We start from the raw sequence: 25,249 nt of genomic DNA on the forward strand, positions 1-25,249 counted from the left end.
GGCTTATTCAGTAATAAAAAGCTAGACTTTATCTATTATAGATAGACTTATATTCTAGAACACTTTCCACCTCCACCACTTCAGATTTTTCCAGCAACAAGGCAGGATGTAGTTTGGACATGCCAAAAAAAGAGTTTCTCATAGTAAAGGTAGAGGATAGGCTGTATTGATTTGCATACCTTAATGTTTGAGATACTTTCTGTAGTAAAATTTCTTTGTGATTTATGCAATTTATCTTTTTATTCATTGGGACTGAACTGCTTAATGGTTTTTTTATTCTTTTAAAAGTTAGTGAAAGCCTTAGTGTGTTTAAAACAAATGGTGTCTAATTTGAAATTTCAGGAGGGCGTTCCTGAGGAGACTGATGACTTTGGGGAGTTTCGGATGCGGGTGTCAGACCTGGTGAAGGACTTGATTTTCTTGATTGGATCTATGGAGTGTTTTGCTCAGGTAAGCCCATTTGAAGATTCTAATCAGCTTTACCAGTCATTTTAATTGTGTTCACTTCTGTGTCTTCTCTAAGTGTTCCATCTTTTTCTTCAATCTTGATGGCTAAATGGGACAGTAGATATGCAGGTGCCTAGCACACTGCCTGGCATATAGTAGCTGTGTTTGTTTAGTATCTTACAAGCCAATTGCAGTGAATAGTTCAGTTATTGTTTTACACTATATTCTTGCTAGTGAGAGCTGTTCCACTTGTACCATTGAAATGGAAGATCATAGATAAACTTTAATGCTCCCAAGATACTTAAAGGGAATTTGGACCTAGCCAGGAAAAACAGACAAGTTTTTCTGCTTTTAATAATTATGTATCAACTCCTGGCAATCTTAGTTATTTGGCATTTCCTTTGTTCACGGTTATGGTTAGATTCCTTTGCAGTTTCATCCCAGAGATGACTGTAGTAGAGTAGAAGAGTCATGGCCTAAGGTTTTCCTAACAATCAGTGAGTAGCATTTTAGGTCGTAAGGTTACAGTCATCACCATTCCATGTCACCTAACATTAGCATTGTATCAGCTGGTTTTCATATTGCTGGATCATGCTGTCCATCCTGAAATACTGATTTTGATGGTTTATCAGTCATAGTGAACTGACCTAATTTGGAAGATGGGTAACCCATGCATTTGGTGTATTTAGGGGTATCATCTGACCTAGAAAGTGTTAATATAATTATAACTATATTTCTTTATATTAAGCAAAGTGTGTTTCTTGACCTAATTACAAAGGGTTAGGGATTCTTAGAAAGCAGATTTAAGTGAGATCCCCACTAAATCACAGGCAGATGCTCTGCTCAGATTTCAACTCTTCTGTCACTGGCTCCGTGACTTTGAACCAATTACTTGTTCTCCAGACCTCAGTTTACAAATGTACATTAATTGTGAGTCTTGTCCAAGATGTGTACCGTGGAACACCAGTCTCATGAGATATTCTTTTCTGGAAAAAAATAGTTCTGTCAATTAAAACTGGAAAATGACCTAAATAGTATATTTAAAGTTTCTGTGAAGTCATTCAAGAGAATTGTTGAATTTCATTTTACCTAGCAGTGTGTTATTTGATTACAGAAACCTTATTTAGACTAACAGCCAGTCACATTCCACTGATGGCTATATCCCTGGGAAATTTTAGGACATCTCTGAGTATTCTGCTTGGTCTCTCCCCACCCACCCTTGCTTAGACATGGTATTGTGATGGGTGCTTCAGAACAGCTACTTTTTAGGAATTTAACCTATACTACTAGTGTTGATGCAGACAAGTAGTTAAAATAATAAATGTAAAGCCAATGCATATGCTGAGGTTTTACATTGTGTTTCATTTTTAAGTGTGTTAATGTATTTATCAGTTACCAGAACCAGGAAAAGACACTCATGTAATATGTTTTGTTTTTTCCATAATACTATTTTGTAGGGGCAGACAATAATCTTGATATACTCTTGGGAATCTAAATGGATTTGTTTCAAATATTAAACTAGTATTGATTTAGAGTTAGTGAAGATTTGAAAAATGAAAATACTATTCTCCCCTGGCTCTGAGAGATAATTAAATTTAGAAACAAGGGGCTGAATTTATTTTAACTAACAGGTTTTTTGTTTTGTTTTGGAACTCTATTCTGTTTTTCTTTTAATGGATCCATAATCCACCTCTTCTTCTCTAGTTATATTCTACTCTGAAAGAAGGCAACCCACCCTGGGAGGTGACAGAAGCGGTTCTCTTTATCATGGCTGCTATAGCAAAGAGTGTTGATCCGTGAGTGTCTATAAGTCTTTTGCTGGGAACTCTTAATATCAGAGGAAGGAAAATTGCGCCATTTTTCCTCATGTGGGATATGTTTGGAAACTCGTAGAACTTCTTTCTTCTGTAATGCTGTCTAGTCTTCTGACTTCTAAGAGTCTAGTTCAGAGTAGCATGCATTGCTGATATCCATGTTTTAAACCACATTTTCTAGAGTTAAAATTCTTTTGTTCTTGATGCTAGGAAAAGAATGCTGATTTATTTTTCCAATCCAGGCTCCCTTGTGAAAGTTGTTATAATGAAAAATTTATTAGACTGTTAAATTGTTGGCACTTGCTTAAAAGCATTTGAATAGGCACTAATTTGGCTCTCACCTGCTTTTGTGATCTTGGGTAAGTTATCCTTGCGGATATTTATTTATATTGTTCTCCTTTTTTCCTGTCTTGGAGAATCATTTGTAAGTTTCAGAGAGGCATGGCATAGTTATATCTCTTAAAAGAATAGCAAAATCTAAAGGGCAATTATTTTGTTATTGCTGTTGGAAATTTTTAAATTATTAGAATTTGATTTCTCATTACTTAGCAAAGAAATTCTATTTATTATTTCAACATGAATCCTTAAAAACAGAATTTACTTTATTCTGTGAGTTTATAAATTGATGCTGATATCTGTCAAGTTTTCCTGTATTGTATGTAATCAGACTCCTGCAGTTGAGCTCTCTGTACAGGGCTTTGGTTGGAGAGATGGTTAAGGCATGTATTCATAAAATGTACAGTGCTTCTTTCTTAGCTGACTTTCAGGGTCTAGCCAATGAAATCTTATATACTTTCTAATCAAGGAAATATTTAAGGAGATCAAGTTGGTTTGTTTTTCTCTATTAAGAAGTTGGTCCTGAATCACTTATCATACTGTTTGCTTTTAAACCCTTTTTGGTATCTTTTGGAATCTTCAGTAACAGTCTGAAGATATTATGCTAATGATCTAACTGATTTGTGATTGTGTATGAGAAAGGATGTGTAGAGAGTCTCAACATTAGCTTAGTGCCTTCAGGAAACTTAAGGCATAAATGAGAGAAGATTTTATTTTGTTTTTTCTTTGTCCACATTTCACGCCAACTGCATGATTACAGGTGTGGGTTTGTTTTTGTTTTTGTTTTTTAATGTATAAAGGGCTTAATAGACTTAGTTTATCAGGAAGGAGTGTTCTTGCGCTAATCCAGGATTTATTTAAACATCTTTCATTTCTGGATTACGTTCTGGTCATTTGGGGGGCATCCTCCCCTCTGCTTAAAAGAACTTGAGCCAGTATCCTGAAGGGGTGAGAAAAAGAGAAGGAAAAGGAAAAAATAAACTCATGGAGCTGTGAAAAGTATTTGGGTAATTTTAATTTTCTCTCATGTTTTAAGTCAAAGCACCTTTATCTATTCCTGCAGCTTTTGTTCTTGATTCTTTATAATCAATGAGCTGACCCACCCATGCTTACCTGTTCTTAAGGTTTCCATTATCCAGCCATAAGAAATCTTTTGGAGAATAACAACTAATAGGAAGTGGTCTAAAAGAATTATTTATTCATTTAGTTATTCAGCAATATTTATTTATTGAGTGCCCACTATGTGCCAGGCGCTGTTCTAGGTGCTGCAGATATAGGAATAAATAAAGTGAATTCACTAAAAGACATTGGTCCACAGTAAATGCCTACCTGTCCAGTTTGAAGAGCCTTATTTGATAGTAAGATGTGTCTTTAGACAATTCACTGACATTCAGAAGATTAAGGAGCAGTGTGCTTCTCAGCTGAAACAGCGATAACTTCCATTTCTGTCTTTTACCCCTTTTTGAGGGTTAAAAATTTTTATACCAGATTTAAGCACTTTTATCCAAATGGTTACTTATTTAGAAAGAAACCCTTAGCAATGATTTGTGTCATTGCAGCCTGTTTTATGGCCATAACCTCACCTCTGAAATTGTTAACTCTGAGTGCTTGCCTTCTAAACTCAGGGAGAACAATCCAACACTCGTGGAGGTCCTAGAGGGAGTTGTCCGTCTCCCGGAGACTGTGCATACAGCTGTGCGCTACACCAGCATTGAGTTGGTTGGAGAGATGAGCGAAGTGGTCGATCGAAATCCTCAGTTCCTTGGTATGTGTGAACACTCCCCTCTGCAGCTACTGCTTCTGAGTTTTCTGATTTCTTTCTTTCTCTCTGACTTTTGCTTTTGTTTTCCTGCTTTCTCTTTTATTTATAAGTAGACTGTTTCTAGACACTGAGAATAGATACATGAGTTACTGCTCAGTTGGTACATTTTATAATCTGATCACAGATTTTGGAGAAAGGACCTTTGAAAATTAGATCTCTAGATAGGTTGACAGTTTGCTATTAGTACTCTGCTTCGGCATAAATATTTCTGTCTTTGTCAGGCTTTGGCATAGGCTTGAGCTAATCAGACTCTCCTGTGGTTCTAACCTAGAAGCAGGCAATAGACTAGAGCTAAGTGGAGGGCATTTCAGTGTTAAATACATGCACTATTTAAAAACTAAGAATTATTATTGAAACTAAGTAAGTACAAACTAAGATGAAGAGTGTTGAGTTGTATAACCTCTTTCTGTCTTGAAAAAATAAAGATCATATAAAATAATTTTAGAATTGAAAGTAAATTTAGAAATAATTTCTTCTAATTCCCTCATTTTCAAGGTAAGGAAAGTGGAGTCCAGAGAGACTAAAGAATTTATCTAGGTTAATATATATAAAGTCCCACTGATACTCAAGACTGATCCATTCTGAGAGTTTTAAGAATCCTTAAATTGGTGAATATCATTAAGTTTGATGTGCTGTGCTTATTTTTTTTGACTGTGCTGGGTCTTTGTTGCTGCTCAGGCTTTTCCTGGTTGCGATGACCAGTGGCTGTTCTTCAGTCACGGTGCATGTGCTTTTCATTATAGTGGCTTCTTGTGTTGTGGAGCACAGGCTTCCATAGTGGGCTTATGCTTTGCAGCTTGTGGGATCTTCCCAGACTGAACCCTCTCCTGCATTGGCAGGCAGATTCTTTACCACTGAGCCACCAGGGAAGCCCTGTGCTTATTTTTATTATTACCTTTTGACTTGATTTTATTTTACACATGATCTTTTTTTTTTTATTGCCTGAAACTCTTACTTGAAAAGAGTACTTGGTGGTACAGTGGATAAGAATCCGCCTGTCAGTGCAGGGGACATGGGTTCAATCCCTAGTCCAGGAAGATTCCACATGCCACGGAACAGCTAAGCCCATGTGCCACAACTACTGAGCCCGCGTGCTGCAACTACTGAAGCCCGTGCGCCTAGAGCCTACACTCCGCAACAGGAGAAGCCATAGCAATGAGAAAAGCCTGCCCACCATAACTAGAGAACAGCCCCCAATCTCCAAAACTAGAGAAAGCCCAGGCTCAGCAACAAAGACCTATCGTATCTAGAAATAACGAGAGAGATGTGTGATCCTGTTCTCTTGTATCTGTATACAGAGCATATGATAGGTAGGCTTACATTGTAGTTGAGCTGCTTTCAAGTTCAACATACCATTAATTTTTTTGCAAAATACCTAATGTCTAATACTTAAATTTCTTCACTTATCTGCCACAACATTTGGCTTTCTTTTCTGAATGATTTTTCCACAGAGAAACAAAGTGAGTTTACCTGTTTGTTAACACTTATCATTCAGTACCACCTTGTATCTCGTTTAAATTTGTGTCTCAGTTAGAAGACACAGTGCTACATATTCATACTTACTGTAGAATAGTCAAAATCACAAATATTCAATTTGAGAATCACTGAGGCCTGTAGTATTGGACAGGGAAGCCTGGCATGTCCATGGGGTCACAAGAGTCAGACACAACTGAGCAACTGAACTGAACAGTATTGGAGTTACTTGGACTAGGTTTTAGATTCTAGTTCTGATTCTCATGCTCAATAGGCTGTGTGTTGTGGAAAAGCAGGGGTTCCTGCTGGGTTGCTGCCTTATTTTTCTCATTAGGCTAAAAATGGAAATAACTTAAACGGGCTTTCAGAGATTACTTCTTTTATGATTTGGTGTGAGGTTACTGTATAGTTCACATAAAGTGTTCTTTAAACATGTATGATTTTTCTTAGGGTTTTTTCATAGAGAAGCTTTTACAAAGCAAAGGATAACTAGGATTTACTGTATAGAAATTTGCCTATAAATTGTTATATTGGTAACAAGTAAGACATAATGAATTAATTCTTCTCAAAGCACTAAGGATCTGTCTCTATGGTTTTTATAATTATAAAGAAGTAAGTATAAAAGTGTCAGCTTTAGGTAACTTGTCATTGTCCTGATTAATGTAGGTGATTTTTTTTTTTTACAAGCAGTGATTAATCTCTGAGTATTGTGGTACTCTCTGAGTTTTATCTTCATTCTTACTTTAACTGTATTCTTATTACTTGGATGGTTATATCCACCAGTGTTTCAAACTGAGTCAGAGGTTTTCAAACCATGCTTTGTGAAGCCCTAGCAATCAGCATCAGTTCATATCCACAGGTAAGAAATGCAAGATAAATAGATAGGCCTCGGGGCTCTCTGACACTCTTTGTCACTGAAATCAGCTCCATTTTTATATGTAAATACCTTGGGGTTTAAACATATTTCATTTTTAAAAAATGGTTCTTTTGCTTTAAAGGAGAATATAAACCTCTGTTCTAACACCTAGAAGTTTTCCTTGAGTTTCAAATATGTAATCTTTATGTATGACTTTTCTCCTTAGACCCTGTGTTGGGCTATTTGATGAAAGGTCTGTGTGAAAAGCCTCTGGCTTCTGCTGCAGCGAAAGCAATTCATAACATTTGCTCTGTTTGCCGAGACCACATGGCTCAGCACTTCAATGGACTCCTGGAGATTGCCCGTTCCCTTGATTCCTTCATGTTGTCTCCAGAAGCTGCTGTGGGCTTGCTAAAAGGTATTTACTTAAGATATTAAGAAAGAATAGTCTTTAAGCCACTTCTGGGGATTATCTTGTGTCAGCTGTATCCCCCTTTTCAGTTGCAGTTTACTCAATGATGAGGAAGGTCACTTTGGGAGGAGAGGATGTTGATTATGTGTGTGTGCATTCTTAGAATGTTTTAAGGCTATAGAACTAATTCAGAGTGCTTATAGAATTTATATCATGATCCTAGATTTTGAGTGGAGTTAACATACTGGAACTGAATCATAGTTGCTTTTTGAGTTGGAGCATGGCATCCGGTCCCATCATTTCATGGCAAATAGATGGGGAAACAGTGGACACAGTGGCTGACTTTATTTTTCTGGGCTCCAAAATCACTGCAGATGGTGATTGCAGCCATGAAATTAAAAGACGCTTTCTCCTTGGAAGGAAAGTTATGACCAACCTAGACAGCATATTAAAAAGCGGAGACATTACTTTGCCAGCATAGGTCCATCTAGTCAAGGCTATGGTTTTTCCAGTAGTCATGTATGGATATGAGAGTTGGACTATAAAGAAAACTGAGCACCAAAGAATTGATGCTTTTGAACTGTGGTGTTGGAGAAGACCCTTGAGAGTCCCTTGGACTGCCAGGAGATCCAACCAGTGCATCCTAAAGGAGATCAGTCCTGGGTTCAGTCCTTCCAATGAAGGAAGGACTGATGTTGAAGCTGAAACTTGAATCCTTTGGCCACCTGATGCGAAGAGCTGACTCATTTGAAAAGACCCTGATGCTGGGAAAGATTGAGGGCAGGAGGAGAAGGGGACAACAGAGGATGAGCTGGTTGGATGGCATCACCGACTCAATGGACATGGGTTTGGGTGGGCTCTGAGAGTTGGTGATGGACAGGGAGGCCTGGCGTGCTGCGGTTCATGGGGTCACAAAGAGTCAGACCTGACTTGAGTGACTGAACTGAACTGAACTGAAAGAATAAAAAGGGAAACCAAATAAACATTGCTATACCAAAGTGATGGGTGGAAATTTAAAGGTAGTATGCCCAGATCAGTCCTGTAACTCAAAGTCAAGGGTTCTGGTCACTTAATGGTCTTTAACCATTACTAATCAGTTTACACTGAATGATCGAAAGGCAAACAGCCAGGGTAGTGATGAAACTCAAAATAATAGGAGAATTAGAGATATTTATACTTGGGGAAGAGACTTACAGGAGTGGCTGTTTTTAAATATTTGAAGGATTATTTTATAAAAGAGGGAGCAGATTTATTTTATGAGTAATTGATTATTGACAGTTTACTCGTTTTTATAAAGAAAATACTTTCTAACCATGCTTTCTGCAAACAGATTGGTATGTCCTGTTGGGTAATGAAGTTCTTACAGCTGGTATATCAAATAAAAGATTGGGTGATAGGACCTGTGCGGCATCTTTTAAGTTTCTGTGAGTGTCAGACAGCCTTGTCCGGATTGGATGAGTGTTAATGTGTCAGCTAACTGTTCTTTCTCACTTCTGTGATCAGGTTCCCTACCAGCCAATGTAGATATGCATTTTTAAGACAGACTTTCTTTTTTAAGCAGACTTTGTTTTTTGTTGTTTTTCTTCAGAGGCATAGAAAATGAGGCATTAAATCAGGTCATATATTTTCTTCACTACTAACTGTGGGTATTGCTGCCATCTTGTAATTTTCTAGTGAAATTTAACCTTGATGATAGCATGACAACTAACTTGTAATAAAATGTGGTATCCCAGTTGTATTGGTGGTTTCTTCTAGATGGAGGAACCTTTTTAGTAACATTCTTTTCTGTAGGGATGGATTAAAAGGAAAAATTGTGTTAGATTTTTACCCCCTCTAGTTTTAAGTAAAAAATTTAATTCATCCATGGTTATAGACTGTTAAGAAAAATCATTCACTATTTTATTCAAATTTGATGGTTTGAATTGATTACTGTTCTGTAATGGATGAATAAAATTTTAGGAGATGAAAAAATAATAGTCAAAGGATATAGCATAATGTGTAATCCTTTGGATGTTGGGGAGATACTTCAGCATTTGGTCGGGATTGTGACACACGGGAAGCTGGATAGGAAGGATCTGGGCCTTCTGTCCCTACTTTAACCTGCCTACCTCTATTTCTTTTTTAATTATTTTATTGGAGTTCCAAGTTAAGATTTTATTTGGGGAAAAGGAGAAAGGGGAGATTTTTGCAACTATTTAAAAGTGAAATAAAGACAAACTTAACTATTACTGTTCTATCCAAAGCACTCATTTTTACAGATAAAGAAACTGATGCCCTGAGATAATGTCTTACCCAGCTCACAGGGTCTGTTATGGTAGAACTAGAGTTAATCTCTAATTTCAACCCATTCTTCCAGTAATAATAATAATGTCCCTATTTCTCAGACTTCTCTACTGATAAGAATTGCTTATAGTACTTATCAAAAATAAAGGCTGTCTTTGATCTCTGGGAAGTTTGAGAACCATTGTACTATGCTATATAAACTAGCTTTGGCATTGGCCTTTTTAAGGAGATTTTTTTTTTTTCCCATTTATTTTTATTAGTTGGAGGTTTAAGGAGATTTTTAAATTCTTTGAAGGATTGGAAGTGGAGAGACATATTTTAGCATCTTTAAACCAGTAGGCTACTGAGGAGAAATAATTTAATATTAACTTCAATTGTGAATGTCAATGTGAAAGTCTGTATGGTCTTCCTAAGCCAAATAGAAAATATCAACCATAAATAACAAAATACTATAATTTAAAAACAGTGCTGATCTTTTTTAAAAAATAGAACCAGTTAGCCTTTGTAAACCATATAATGTAGACCAATGAATTACTTCAGTTCGGCTTTTATTTTCTTCATTTGTGTCATCCTTTGTCTTTCAGGGACAGCACTTGTCCTAGCCAGATTACCTTTGGATAAGATTACTGAATGTCTTAGTGAACTATGTTCTGTTCAAGTTTTGGCGTTGAAAAAGGTGAGTCTAAATAAGAGGTGAAACAAATACAGTATGTTTATATGATAGAAAGGAAAAGAGGAAATTCTTTTATTTGCAAGTGGTCTTTTAACTACTGGAAAAGTCAAGAGAATGAACTGAGACATTATTAAAATTAATAAATTTATCAAAGTAGCTACATATATGAAATAAGTATTCCCAAATCAATAGATTTTTACTGTATCAGAAATACCATTTAAAAGATACAGTAGAGAAAACACCATTCAAGTTAACTTCCAAAACCATAACCTACCATGTTTCCTTGAAGACTGTTGAGAAAATTTCAGCTCTTCTCAAATTGGGTTTATGGTGCAATAGCAGTGAACATACCAGTGGTAGTTTTAGGAGAACTTGATGAAATGACTCTAAAGTTTATCTATAATGATATACTGATAGAAGTGTCTAAGAAATTTTAGGAAAGAACAGGAAGCAACTTGCCTTACCTCTTAAAATATAAAGGTATAATAATTTTGAAGCTTTATATTATAAAATTATTATATAAATATATATTATATAGTATAATACATATAATCTATAATATGAATGTCTATAATATCCTAATCATTATAAAAGTAAATGAGAAAAAATTAAATGATACTGTTTTCCACTGTACAATGATCATATAGTAAATGTTAATATGCAGTCTTGGCCAGGATGCAGTAAGATGGAAGAAAATAGTTTGCTAATATGAATTTAAAAGTTTTTACCATTTTGAGTAACTTTCAGGGATCTGATGTAAGGAAATAGATATTGGGACAGAGGTTGATGTACAGAGGCATATGTTGCCATGTTTGCTATAGGTTTGTATGTTTAATGACTAGGTGTTAATATCTTTCTGTCTCTTCAGCTGTTGTCTCAGGAGCCCAGCAATGGCATATCCTCAGATCCCACTGTGTTCTTAGATCGCCTTGCAGTCATATTTAGGTAAGAAGGGAAATGCCAGGTTCCTGCCCTGGATTAAAATCTCTGGTGAGACTACTATATAGAAGTAAGAAAGTGTTTTTTTCCTCAGCTTCTGAGTACCTCCTATAAACTGCACCTGTCAGAAAACTAATTTACTCCTATTACAAGGTGCAAAGGCAAATTCTAAGAATTTATTTTTGGTAAACTTTTTGTCAAAAAACTTTAAAATGTAATTAATTCTTTTGGTCCCTGAATCAGTGATGCTCAAACTTTGAAAAGTGAAAGTGTTGGCCCGACTCTTTTGCGACCCCACAGACTGTAGCCCACCAGGCTCCTCTGTCAATGAAATTCTCCAGGCGAGAATACTGGAGTGAGGAGCCATTCCCTTCTCCAGGGGATCTTCCCTACCCAGGGATGAAACCCGGATCTCCCACACTGCAGGCAGATTCTTTACCATCTGAGCCACCAGGGTTGGCCCTCTCAAACTTCAGCGTGCATCAGAGTCACCTGTGGTCTTCAGTTCCCAAGGCAGTGGATTGCTGGGTCCCATTCCCAGAGTGTCTGATGGATTGGATCTTGATAGGACCCAAGAATTTGCATTTCTTATAAGTTCCCAGGTGCTATTGCATTGTATTCCAAAGGCCATACTTTCATAATCATTGCTATGTAATAGTGTGTGGGTGCAAACAAATAATGAAGTCTCTTCCGTGACCAGGTGAAATTAAACCTTCTTTGATGTTAAGAGGAGCCTAACAATTAAAAAAGCATTAGAGTGACAGTATTCAGAGAGTGATCCTTTCTTAGTTGCATAATATAACTTATATGTCCTATAGGTATATCTGGAATATCAGTTAATATTTGTATAAAAACCTATGTGGAAGAAATTGAAACTGAGGTGTTGTTTTAGCTTGTTCTTGTCTACAAGTATCTTTTTCTGAGTTGGTATAATGCTTTTCTTGTATAATTAGGGGAGCCCCTGTTGCATACCATTCTGAGAGCATATTAACAGTCTTATTTCACAATAAATGAAAGAAAATCTGCAAAAGGTGAAATGCCTTAATGTAAAGAAAAATTATATTTTTTTATATTGGACTTCCCTGGTGGCTCAGCAATAAAGAATCTACCTGCAATGCAGGAGACTTGGATTCAGTCCCTGGGTCAAGAAGGGAATGGCTCCTCCCTCCAGTATTCTTGCCTGAGCAATCCCACGGACAGACGAGCCGGGAGGGAGGCAGTCCGTGGGGTCGCAAGAGAGTTGGACATGACTGAACAACTAAACAACAACTATGACAGCAGATTTTTATTGAGTTGCTCTTGAGCTTTTTAAAATTAAAGAATTGTTTTCCTTTAAAGAGGTTAGTAGTTAATCATAGTTTTTTTTTTTTCCTGCTTTCCTTCAAATTAATGGATTCTAGAACTAGATAGATAGTTGAATTCAGTGTATTGTGGGTGGGCCCACATTGTGTATCATTGAGTTTAGACTAGAACTGTGGGAAGCATCTTTGGTAGACCAGAGTTTCAAAAACTTTTACCTTTTAACTGGGAATTAAGCAATACTTGAGTTTTCATAGTGGATTCAGACAACTTGAATATATTTATTAATTTGGAAAAAACTACATATTCAGGTTTACAAAAGGAAAAAAAATGAAAAGGATAGTTGTAGTGCCCCATACCTACAGCCCATGTACCCCAAGTTGACTATCTGGTTTTCTTTAATCAGTGAGAATGATACTAAATAAACTAACAGGGATTAGGGCTCTGTGTCCTTGATGAAATTGCTCTTCTTTCACTAATTTGGATCATTGTCTTTCCCCAGACACACCAATCCCGTTGTGGAAAATGGACAGACTCATCCGTGCCAAAAAGTCATACAGGAAGTAAGTACTAATCGATGCCTGTGGAATAAGGCTTTCTTCCTTCTTCCTTATAAGACTCTTAAATAGGTAACTAAAGTGAGAAGGTCCTGTCTTCTAGGTTTGTAGGAAGATTCAGTTTGTTGATACGCATTCAGTATCAGTGAAAAGATGAATAGAACCATCCAACTAAATATTTTTGATTTTAGATTTGGTAGGAAAATAGGCTGTAAGGAAACACAGTGAAAGGCCTAAGTAGGAAGAGATTAACTGTGAATCCTAGAGTTGTTGAGAGGCCTGGTCAGTACTAGCAGAATGTTTTTGACAAAGCTGATTAACCATCATAGGTTCCTCTTTGACAGTACTTCCTTTGTAAAAACTCAGGGTAACATGAGGATCAGAGGGCATGTTTTGAGAAGTGCTTTTCAGACTTAAGGGGAGAAACACCACTTATCCTTGAGTGTTCATTGGTATCAGATCTCTTCCTTTAATTTGTTCTACTTCTTCCCATCCTAAATCAAAGTTCAGAGTTTAGAAAAATAGAGATCTTTGTCTTTTTAGTAAAATTAGTCATGCTAATTCTGTTGTAAAGAATTACTGTGCTTCCCTTAAGACGTGGTTATTTTTATTGATGGATAGTGTATTGAACCCCAGCACATTTACACACACCCACTGACCAGAATCAGGCCATGAGTGTTCCTGTAAAGAAAGTTTTCCCCAAATTATGTAAAAGCCAAATCAGTTGTTACCAACTTGGGAGCGTTTTTCTCAGCACTTAGTTGCTCATTATTTTCTTCCTTGTGCTCTTTTCACTTTTGACTCAGATATGGCCAATTTTATCTGAGACTCTAAATAAGCACCGTGCTGATAATCGGATTGTAGAGCGTTGCTGCAGGTGCCTCCGTTTTGCTGTTCGCTGTGTAGGCAAAGGATCCGCGGCCCTGCTGCAGCCACTAGTCACACAGGTGAGTTCCCTGTAAGATGGAAAATGTAAAGGATACAGAGTTTTGAAATAGGAGGCTTTAGAACAAAAGCTCTTGCTAATGAAATGAAGCACTTCAATATTTCTTAAATACAAACTAAAAAATACTTGAAAGATAAGTAGTGCCGTGGTAGGTGTGTTATTTTTATGGCAGATAGCCTGTAATCTGTTCTGTGTAGTGATAGTCTAAATAGCAGCACATCTCAGTGTAAAATTCATAAATGGGAATGACTTTAATGAATCAGCTCTTATGTATTAAGTATTTTATATTAATTTCCTTTCTAAAAATGTGGCAAGTCAAGCTTTGCTGTTTCTGGCCTGAAGAGATTTTCTTCTTTCTTCATTATAGTTAGTTGTTCATATAAGTGTCTTATCTGTCAGGAAATAAATTTGACTCATTCAGTCAGCATGATTGGTATGTAATTATGGTGATGTGGCTCATTGTACATGACTCTCTGAGATCATATCATCTAGAATATTCTTTTGAGACACCTATGACTAGTGACTTAATTCACTTAAGTAATTTATGTTGGAGTTAACCTAACAGCAGGGCCAGAACTAGATTTAGGCAAGTGAGGTGCCATGACCTAGAATTGATGGAGGCGAGGCAAAGTGCCAATCTTGCATTTGCAGGACTCTGAGCAAGTACCTTCTCAAATTTTGCACTCATCTGTGAGGAAAGCTACTACAGGGCTTCAGGCTAGACCTCACCCACTCAACCTGAAGTGGCCTTCTCCAGCTGGGCAGGGCATCTATTGGACCGACCCTGACAGTGAGTGCCCCTCAAGTTCTTAAGTTTTGCCTCACTCTTAAGGAAGCTCTTATCCTGAACCAGGGTCATCCTGTTGCTGTGTCAGTTGGCAGTTACATGATCACACTTCCTTAAATTATAGATTATTGATTGAAGTTTGTAAAGGTAAATATGTTAACAGAATTTTTTTAGTGGTTTTTCTGCGTTTACTATACCCTGAGTACAACAGTATGTGTTACATTTAGACTGTGTTCAGTTCTGGTCAAGTGTCTTCTTCAGTGCAATATGTTATGGGTCCAATACAATGTGGTTTAATATCCCTTTGCTATTAGAGGATATGCCCATGACTTCTGGGCTTCCCTGGTGGTTCATATGGTAAAGAATCTACCTGCAGTGGCGGAGATCTGGGTTCAATCCCTGGGTTGGGAAGATCCCCTGGAGAAGGGAGTGGCTACCCACACCAGTATTCTTGCCTGGAGAATCCCATGAACTGAGGATCCTGGCAGGCTACAGTCTTTGGGGTCACAGTCAAACAGGACTGAGCGACTAACACTTTCACTCATGATTTTTATATTACTCTTTTATTCCAATAGCATAGGGTAGCATCTTATATAGAAAGTATGTTAAAAAATCTGTGCACATGACAAAAAAAGTACAAATTCGAGGTCACTAAACTCCAGGCTGTGGGCCTGCCACTTGTTTTTTGTAAATAAAGTTTTACTGATAGTCATGCTTAATCATTTAAGTATTGTTTACTGGCCATTTTTGTGCTTCAGTGGCAAAGTTAAGTGATCAAAAGATTATAAAGCCAGTAGAGCCTAAAACCCTTTGCTATCTGGCCCAGCCTATAACTTATTAAGTACAGCATACAATTTTGAGTATACAACACTAAACAGATTCATAGCTTCCATCTTGTGTTCTTTTCATGCCATATGCTGATAAGAGCCAATTACTGGACCCTTCCACCCCAGCAAGATCAAAGAATTGAATTTATGTAATAAGATCAAAACATGTGTGTTACGATGGCTTTTTTTTTTTTTTTTTTGCTGCACTGCTTAACTTGCAAGATCTTAGTTCCCTGACCAGGTATTGGACTCCTGGCCCCAACAGTGAACGCACTGATTCCTAACCACTGGATGACCAGGGAATTCCCATGTGATGGCATTTTGAATAGATGAATGTACAGTGGCCTAATTTTTGGAGGATAGCAGGGTAAAAAATTCTAAACAATTTAAATACTTTTATTGTATTAAAATTTTTATTGTCCAGAGATCTAGATATCTTGGTTAGAAACACTGTTCTTTACCCAAAAGATTAAATAAAGGAGTTTAGAAACCAATTTAAACAATGCCTTCCCTCTCCTCTAAAATGAGGGGCATTTGATACTTTGTTCCTGCTGTGGTTGTTTTTTTTTTTAAAAAAGAATCATCTTTAATGCATATAAGAGCAACCTATTGGTTAGAAAGTTTAGGTATACTTTATTAGGGCATTGCAAATATAACAGAATCCTTGGATAATAACTTACGAATAGTTCCAGTCTGTAGTATTATACAACTCATCTACAGCATTGTTTTGAAAAAGTGAAAGGTCGAAGGCTTGAAAGAACTCTGAATAGAGTACTTGAAAATTATTGAGCCCTATGTTTTAGAAAATGTTGCCAACAAGCTTTATTATGTTGTCTTAAAGAGACCAATCTATCTCAGAATTTCTTCCTTCAGACAGCTATCTAAGCTGATATTCTTTGAGGGATGAATAATTGAACTAATTGGTTTTTCCCTTGGCAGATGGTAAATGTTTACCAGGTACATCAGCATTCCTGTTTCCTGTACCTTGGTAGTATCCTTGTGGATGAATATGGCATGGAAGAGGGCTGTCGGCAGGGACTACTAGACATGCTCCAGGTATGTTCTCTTGGAGGGTCTGAAGGCCTAGCAGTGTGTTCTTCACCATGTCTTTAATTCTGTTGCTTCTTCAGGTTTCCTTCTCAGGCATAATGATTTCCTAATATGGAGGTAGATCTTCCTAGATATTCTGTGGACAGGTCTGCTTGGGAGAATGAGAGAGATTGACTACACAAATGTGCTGGTCATTACAGTTATTGCTGTCTAATTTATGCTCTCCAGAGACAGGAGTTTTTGGGAAGGTGGGAAGATGGGCAAGTGGATTAAAAATAAAGGAACTCTTAGCTCAAGCATGATTGTATTTTTAATTTCCTGAACAGCCAGTGAACTAGTTTACTTAGCAGGGATGGTCTCGCCTTAGGGTAAATAGCAGGCATTGTAAAAGGCTTCTTATATATTGCTTTTACCCTCTCCTAGTCAAAGAGGGGAAAATATATTAGCGAGTTAAATCATGGTGCTCCTTTTCCCAAGATGTCTTTCCCTTTAAAATTGACATTTCATAATTATTATTATTAAAATGTCAGCTACTCCCTTAGTTGACCAGATCATATCTAGTACATGCAGAGTTGTCACTTTCAGAAACTTCTAAAACTTTGAGATGACATCTATCCAATTTCATCAACAGAAGTCTGTACCCTAAACCCTTTCTGAAATGTAGACCTCATATGTGAAGACTTTATGTCAACTGAGAAGGATTTTTGTCTTCCCTTTTTTGATCTGAATCTCATCACAATCTTTTTCTTACCTGTGCTTTACCTCTTTGTTCTCTGTGTATATTGTGATATTTAGCAAGTCTGAATCCCATGGCATTTATTTACAAGCATTCATTTCAAAATCACTTCTGTTTTAGGCACTGTGCATCCCTACCTTTCAGCTCTTAGAACAGCAGAATGGACTCCAGAATCACCCTGACACAGTGGATGACCTATTCAGGCTAGCCACGAGGTCAGTCCTTCTGAAAAGCAACTTTTTCTCTTACTGGTCATCCTCATCATTGCTTGGTTTGTCACCTAACATTTACCTGTTTCCTTCTCTGTGAAATTAGGTAAGAGAAGTAGGTAGAGTAATTATTCATAATCCAAAGTTAAATCGTGAACCAGAATATTCCCATAAATGAAGAAGAGTTGGATAAGCACAAGGGGAAATAACTGAGCTCCTTTCATAAAGGAGGGAACACACCCAAGACAACAAAAATGAGTTTTGCAAGAACATTTGACTAGACAGTCTCTAGAATCCTGTGTAGTTTTAATGTTTTGTGCTACTATGATGTCATGCTTGGCTTCAGCTTTTTTCTTGAGAAGCTTAGCATCCTTAAGATATAATCGTATCTCAGAATAAAAATTTACTTTTAAGGTACTTTAAAAATTATCTGGTACTGTACTTCCCATCTCTGCTCTTAGCCTGCCACCCCATTTGTTGTTTAAATTCCTTTTACTAGTATCACTGATTTTTGTATTCATTCTTAGTCCCTAGCTCAGGAATTTGATACAAATCAGTTGGTAGTGAACACTTCTTTTGGTTAGTTTTTGGACAAGTTAGAAAACCCTTTTTATTTATTTATTTATTTATTTATTTTTTGAGTTGATATGAGAAAACTGTTGGGTGGGCCGTCAACCTGTTTTCCTGGCGTGTTTCTTGAAAAATTAATCTCAAGAGATTCTCTTTGCACAAATGATTGCCTTGGTAAAATAAATTTGGAATGTTATTTTACTTTTTCTTGGAGGTTTTCTATGAACATTAAAGGATCTGAGAAAATTGGGAAGTATAGAGTTCCCATATACCCTTAGCTTCCCCCCTCCTTCCCTCACAGCCTACCTTGCCATCAGCATCCCCCACCAGAGTGGCCCATTTATTAAAATTAATGAACTTCCATTGACACATCATTTAAAAAATATTTACTTTACATTAGGATTCTGTCTTGGCGGTGGTCTTCCTATTTTTGTTTAGTTGCTAAGTCCTGTCTGACTCTTTGCAACCCCATGGACCATAGCCCACCAGTGTCCTCTGTCCATGGGATTTTCCAGGCAAGAATACTGGAGTGGGTTGCCATTCCCTTCTCCAGGGGATCTTTCCAACCCAGGGATCAAATCTGTGTCTCCTACATTGCAGGCCAGTTCTTTACCACTGAGCCACCAGGGAAGCCAAGGTCTTTCTATGGGTTTGGACAAATGTATGACATATACCCACCATTACAGTATCATAGAGAATAGTACCGTCAGCATCCCCTGTGTTTTACCTGTTCATGTTCCTACCCTCCACTCCCTCAACAATCACTGATCTTTTTACTATCTCCATAGTTTTGCTTTTTACCGTGGCTACATTTTTATAGCCTAATTTTGTAATTTTTACCTTGCCTATCTTTCCATACCAGGTTTATTCAGCGTAGCCCTGTTACCTTGCTGAGGAGCCAAGTTGTTATCCCTATCTTACAGTGGGCCATTGCCTCTACTACCCTGGACCACCGGGATGCCAACTGTAGTGTCATGAGGTTCCTCCGAGACCTCATCCATACAGGGGTAGCCAATGATGTAAGTATAAACAATGTATTAAATAGTTTTTCTACTTGTAGCTCATTATCACCTCATATATCATTCCTTAGGGAAAAAGAAGCATCTCATTTGATCTGTGTTGGTAGGTATATTCCATAGTGAATCATTCACTAACCAAAATATCAACTAGTAGATTTAAGACAACCTGTAGTACGTGTTGTAAGCTGTATCAGCTAGTCTAAACTATCTCTATTTCCAAGCCATTTGGTGTCTAATTGAAGGAGAAATAGAGTTGTAAAGAACTAAACAATAGCAGTAAGGCAATATTTGATTGTCAGATAAGTGATAAAAGTTGTGATTGCTGTGAGATCAGAGGAGGGAAAACTCTTTGGAAAAAGTAGATTGGGATAACTTTCTGGACGAGGAGGGACCACAGTGGAGCCTTTTGGATGGATTGGAAGAAAATCTAAATAGGTATATAAATCATAATCAGAGAAAAGACTAAATTTGTTAGTAGATACCTCAGAGACCTTTTTGGCTGGAGGTAAAGTGGTTCACAAAATTTTCAAACGTAGGTTTGACTAGATGTGGAGTAGCATTGAAAGTAAGGGAGAGCAGAAATAGTATGTGATAGACTAATTGAAGAGTTTTGACAGTAAAAAAAAGAGAGGGAAAAGAAGACAATAGCTAGAAGTGAAAGGCATTTTAAAAGGTTTTTTTCAACATATTAGAAATATGTATATTCAAAGACTAAAAAGGAAGAAAATAAGTAAGATTTTTAAAAAAATTTTTTTGTTGTTTTTGTGGCCACACACAGCATGTGGGAGCTTAGTTCTTTGCCAAGGATCAAACCCAAACCCCTTGCAGTGGAAGTGCAGGATCTTAACCATGGATCCCCAGGGAAGTTCCTAAGTAAGATTTCTTTGATAGAGAATATTAGATGTTTGATAGAAGTTTTCTTTTTTCAGTTGCTTTTTTTTTTTTTTTTTCATTTTTTGATTTTTTTAAATCAAAGTTTATTTTTTTCCCTTTGTTTTTGCTTATTAAACTAAATGAAAAGTTGCATTATCCTAAATTTTTCAACATGGAAACTTTGAAAACTACATTGTGAATTATGAGTGCTTCCATTCCAAGCATGAGAAAAAAGTATACTTTTTAGAAATATCTTTAGCCCATAAGCAATATATCTAAAGAACCATCAATTGAAGGAAAAAAGAACTTTTATAAACAAAAATATTTCCTTATTATGTGTGTGCATGCTCAGTCATGTCCAATCCCTTGCGACCCCATGGATTGTAGCCCACCAGGCTCCTCTGTCCATGGGATTTTCCAGGCAAGAATACTGGAGTGGGTTGCCATTTCCTCCTCCATTCAGTTGCTTTTTAGAAAAGCAGATAGGAATACTTTATTTTTTACCAGAATAAAAGGTTAAAAGGATCGCCACCCTTAATCTCTAACCATTGTTTCTCTTCTGTTTTCTATTCATGGAAAACCTAAGGGTTAGGGTTAGTCTCAACTGAAGCCCTTACCCATTTCCTTGAAACTAAATTCTTTTTTTTTTTTTTTTTGAAACTAGATTCTTAATATTTTCTTGCTAGTGACAGACAGTGCACCTTGTGAGTCCAGCTATTATATATACTTTCTTTTCTGAGAAAGAAAATTACTAAAAGGAAAGAGTACTTGCTCTTCAGAAAGTTGAAATTAGCACTTTCCTGTTGTTCCTGTTTTCTTACAGCATGAAGAAGACTTTGAATTACGGAAAGAACTAATTGGACAGGTGATGAACCAACTTGGACAGCAGCTTGTAAGCCAGCTGCTTCACACATGCTGCTTCTGCCTCCCCCCGTATACCCTACCCGATGTGGCTGAAGTGCTCTGGGAGATCATGCAGGTTGACAGACCGGTAAGATTGTTTTCATAAGGAACCCAGTCCTGGACAGTTTCTTGAGAGGCTGACTCTAACTTTGAAACTAGTTCTATTGTATGCTCTTGGAACATAATTTAAGTACATTGCTAAGTTTAATTGTTAAATTAAGGAGCCAGTAGAAAGATTCTAGAGAATATGTTTGTGTCATTGTAAGAATCTAATACAGTAGTATTTTTGTTTTTCTAAAAAGTACTCTTTGAGCACTTGTGGACTGACAAGTTTATTCCAAACATCATTGACAAGAGAAATAAAATTTCTGTACTCTTACTTTTTAATAAATATACTTAGTTTCTAGGTAACGAAATCTTATTATATCCATTTAACTTTACAAAAAATGTTGGATTTGTAAGCCTTTGTTATCTCTTATCTTTCTGATCATGACCTTTCTAACAGGCCTTAATATGATATGTCTTTATAGTTTGAATTTGCATTCCCATTATGATTGGTGGCACTGAGCATTTTTTGTGTATCTGTTGGCCTTTCGTGTATCTTCTTTCAAGAAACATTTGTTGAAGTCCTTTGCCCATTTTTTAACTGGGTTATTTGGTTTTTTACTAGACTGCTGTGGGTTGGTTTTTTTGTATATTTTAGATACTAACCTCTTCCCAGGTATATGGCTTACAAATATGTATTTTCTCCCATTCCTTAGGTTTTCTTTTTACTTTGTTGATGGTTTCTGTGCAGAAGCTTTTAAGTTTGATGTAGTTTCCTGTGTTTATTTTGCTACTTGTGCTTTAGGTGTCATTGCCAAAAAATCATTACCAAGACCTATGTCACAGTACTTTAGGCCTTTATATTCTTTAAGGAGTTTCATGATTTCAGGTCTGTATTTAGTCTTTAACCTGTTTTGTTACTTTTTGTGAGTGGTGAAAGGTAAGAGTCTAGTTTCTTTGTTTTACATGCAAATATTCAACTATCCCAGCATTGTTTATTGAAAAGGCTGTCTTTCCTACATTGGATATTCTCATCTCCTTTGTCCTATATTAGTTGACAGTATACAATTTAGTTTCTTACTGTTTTTTTTTTCGGGGGATACTGTGGTTAACTTATGGGTCATTTTGGATGCCAAAATGTTGTCAATTAAGAGTTCGTTCTTCCTGTTTGCCTCTGCTTGTTTCTGTCTGAGTGGTGTGTCGTCTTCCTTGGAGGCAACACTTGGAGAATTCTGTGGTACTTTTAAGCATTTATAGTGGAATATTACTTTTGGTCTAGTCTGTTGTGATCATGTGCTTAGTCACTTAGCCTGTATCCGACTCTGCAACTCTATGGACTGTATCCCACAGGTGCCTGTGTCCATGGGATTTTCCAGGCAAGAATACTAGAGTGGGTTGCTATTTCCTTCTCCAGGGGGTCTTCCTGACGCAAGGGCTCAGACCCACATCTCTGTGTCTTCTGCATTGGCAGGCAGATTCTTGTCCACTGCGCTACCTAGGAAACCCCATTGTGATCCTAAATTAACATAGTGGAAAAACACATACTGTAAAAAATTTAGGTATAAAAAAGTTCTTCTACAGCTAAAAACTATAACCAAAGCATACATCTTACTTAAAGACATGAAGAAAAATTAGAGCCAAAAAAGAAAACAAAAAGAGCAACAAGAAAGAATTTTCTTAACCCAAAGACTAGGTAGTTATCACAAAGGAACTGACTGGATGTGACTTCTACTGAGAGAAATGACCTTAAAATCCTTAAGATTCTGGATTCATATTTGTATATACACTTTTTAAAATGTTTACTTGTTATACTTTTTGACCCTGCTCTTTTTAGTACGTGAACTTTTGCTTTGGGTTGCCCTTGATCTCTAAGCTCAAGAGATTTTTGGCAGCAGTCTAATTTTTTAAATATTGCATACGTTTAATGATAGAAACAGAATAATAACTTCATACAGAAGCGACTTTACTTCCAAGGTAGAAGGACTTCATCTGAAATGATGTCTGCTACCCCCTTGAAGGGAGTCTGGGCATGCCTTTATAGGCTGTTCCAACCCTCAGTAGGTTGGAAGGCCAAAAATAGTACTTCTGTTAACTCCTTTATTTACTTGCAAGTCTGGAGCACTAATGCTACTGAGGAAAACTTGTGGGGTTTTGTTATTACCTGTAGGGTCTCAATTGAATAAGCCCTGCCTCCTTTTAAAATGCTTATCCTTCTTCTCTGTACAGACTTTTTGTCGATGGTTAGAGAATTCTTTGAAAGGTTTGCCAAAGGAGACAACAGGGGGAGCCGTCACAGTGACACACAAACAACTTACAGATTTCCACAAACAAGTCACTAGGTGAGTGATAAACAGCAGCTGGCATATGTAGAAAGAATATCTTTGTTTCTTACATCTCTTAGTTACAAATATACCCAGGAATATTTTTGTGTGTATACCTTTATAAATTAAAATTTTGTGTCTTCTTAACTCTTGAATTGCACAAATTGGTGTTGAAAACCAATCTGGGGGAAAATATCACCATGCTGTACATGTGTGCCTGTTTTATTGTTCATATGTATCAAACATATCCTAATAGATAAGTGGAAGCATTATGTCTTCCAACAGAACAACAGTGCCTTGAACAGCTCACTATCCTTCAGGAAATCTGTATCTTTTTAAAGTCCTTCCCAGTTCTTATCCATATTCAAGAATCAAGAATGCAGGTGTCTGACTAGGTGAAGCAGTGGTTGTAAAATATTATGGAGTGATTTCCTTATAGTGCCTCTATTAATTTTCTTTTTTTAGTATTATGAGTAATATTGAATGTCTAGCCCTTAGCTTCTTTTGACTGTTTGCCTTAAGAAACAATCACTGACTCAAAATTATGTGATTTTTATGGTTCTTGATAGTATTAACAACAGCAACTTAAATTGGATTTTGTAACTGGATTGAATTTTGACTAAATTTTTTTAGGCAGTTGCTTATATTCATATAGTTGTGTAATGATTTTAGGTCCAAAAATGAGTTATTACAGTGAGGTTGGTAATAGTGGAAAAGAAGAAGGAAAAAAATACATGTGATGATACAGAAAAATATATAAGATATAAAGGGGGAAAAAAACTTATCGTATAATCCAGTTTGATTAAGATTAAGATTTTTTTTTATTTAAAATTTTGATAAAATACAAACAAAATTTGCTGTCCTAACTATTTTTTTAAACCATTTTTAAGTGTATTATTCAGTAGTAGTATTGCATTCACACTGTTGCGAAATTAACCCAAAACTTTTTTTATCTTGCAAAGCTGAAAGTACTTATTAAACAACTCCCCTTCCCCCTTCCTATAGGCCCTAATAATCATTGGTCTACTGTCTAAGTTTAACTACTCATAAAGTGAAATCATAGTTTTTGTCCTTTTGTGATTGACTTAGCATAATGTCCTTAAGATTCATCCAGCATTGTAGCAGGAATCAGAATTTCCTTCCTTTTTAAAGGCTGAATAACATTCCATTGTATGTATATATTGTATCTTATTCATCTGTTCATCCTTTGATGGATGTTTGGTTGATTCTGCCTCTTGGCTATTGTGAATGATTCTGCTATAAACATGAGTGTATAAATATCACTTCAAGACCCCACTTTCAGTTCTTTTGGACATATACCCAGAAGTGGAATTGCTGGATCATATGGCAGTTCTGTGTTTAATTTTTTTTTTTGCATAACTGCCATACTGTTTTCCATAGCAGCTATACCATTTTGCATTCCCATCAATGGTGCACAGGTTCTAATTTCTCCATATCTGTTTTATTTTTGTTGCCTGTGCTTTTGGTGTTACATGCAAGAAATCATTACCAAATATAATGTCATGAAGCTTTTCCCCAATATTTTCTTCTGAGAGTTTTATAGTTTTGGGATTTACACTTAGGTCTTTGATTCATTTTGAGATAATTTTTGTATGTGATGTATGTTAAGGGTCTGACTTCATTCTTTTGCAGTTTTCCCTGCACTGTCCATTTTTCATTGAATGGTCTTGGTACCCTTATTGAAAATCATTTATATGTAAGGGATTTATTTCTAGACTCTTTATTCTATCCCAGTGGTTGTCTTTATTTCAGTCCCATACTGTTTTGATTATTATAGCTTTGTAATAAGTTTTGAAATTGGGAGACCTTCAACTTTGTTTTTTTCCAAGAGTTTTTTGACTATTTGGAGTCCCTTGAGATTTTACATGATTTCTTTTTTTGCACTCTAATCCTAGGTTTATTCAACATAATCCTTTTACTCTACACAACAAAGTAGTACAAACATGACATTATCTAAAATACTACAAAGTTACAAAACTCAAAACAGGAAATTTATAGTACTGAGTAGACAATAAAGGCCAAAGAAGCAGT

At 36.5% G+C, this 25,249-nt stretch overlaps 1 protein-coding gene across 4 annotated transcripts in view; it reads left to right on the top strand.

Annotated features, from left to right (window-relative positions):
• Positions 1-25,249, top strand: part of TNPO3 (transportin 3) — a 75,841-nt gene that overhangs the window by 44,093 nt on the left and 6,499 nt on the right. For 3 of the 4 annotated variants that reach the window (XM_020874635.2, XM_070465903.1, XM_020874638.2), the window contains 13 exons: positions 343-450; positions 2,152-2,243; positions 4,223-4,362; positions 6,975-7,166; positions 10,028-10,119; positions 10,985-11,061; positions 12,857-12,917; positions 13,718-13,858; positions 16,411-16,527; positions 17,378-17,472; positions 18,899-19,055; positions 20,752-20,919; positions 23,103-23,215. In XM_020874635.2, the coding sequence (XP_020730294.1) occupies positions 343-450; positions 2,152-2,243; positions 4,223-4,362; positions 6,975-7,166; positions 10,028-10,119; positions 10,985-11,061; positions 12,857-12,917; positions 13,718-13,858; positions 16,411-16,527; positions 17,378-17,472; positions 18,899-19,055; positions 20,752-20,919; positions 23,103-23,215 (1,553 nt within the window). Of the gene's footprint in view, positions 1-342; positions 451-2,151; positions 2,244-4,222; positions 4,363-6,974; positions 7,167-10,027; positions 10,120-10,984; positions 11,062-12,856; positions 12,918-13,717; positions 13,859-14,508; positions 14,648-16,410; positions 16,528-17,377; positions 17,473-18,898; positions 19,056-20,751; positions 20,920-23,102; positions 23,216-25,249 lie in introns of those variants that run through there. The other variant, XR_011487180.1, reaches the window with a different exon arrangement.

The sequence above is a fragment of the Odocoileus virginianus genome, chromosome 1, assembly GCF_023699985.2.
Source record: "Odocoileus virginianus isolate 20LAN1187 ecotype Illinois chromosome 1, Ovbor_1.2, whole genome shotgun sequence".
In the NCBI taxonomy this organism is placed as follows: Eukaryota; Metazoa; Chordata; class Mammalia; order Artiodactyla; family Cervidae; genus Odocoileus; species Odocoileus virginianus.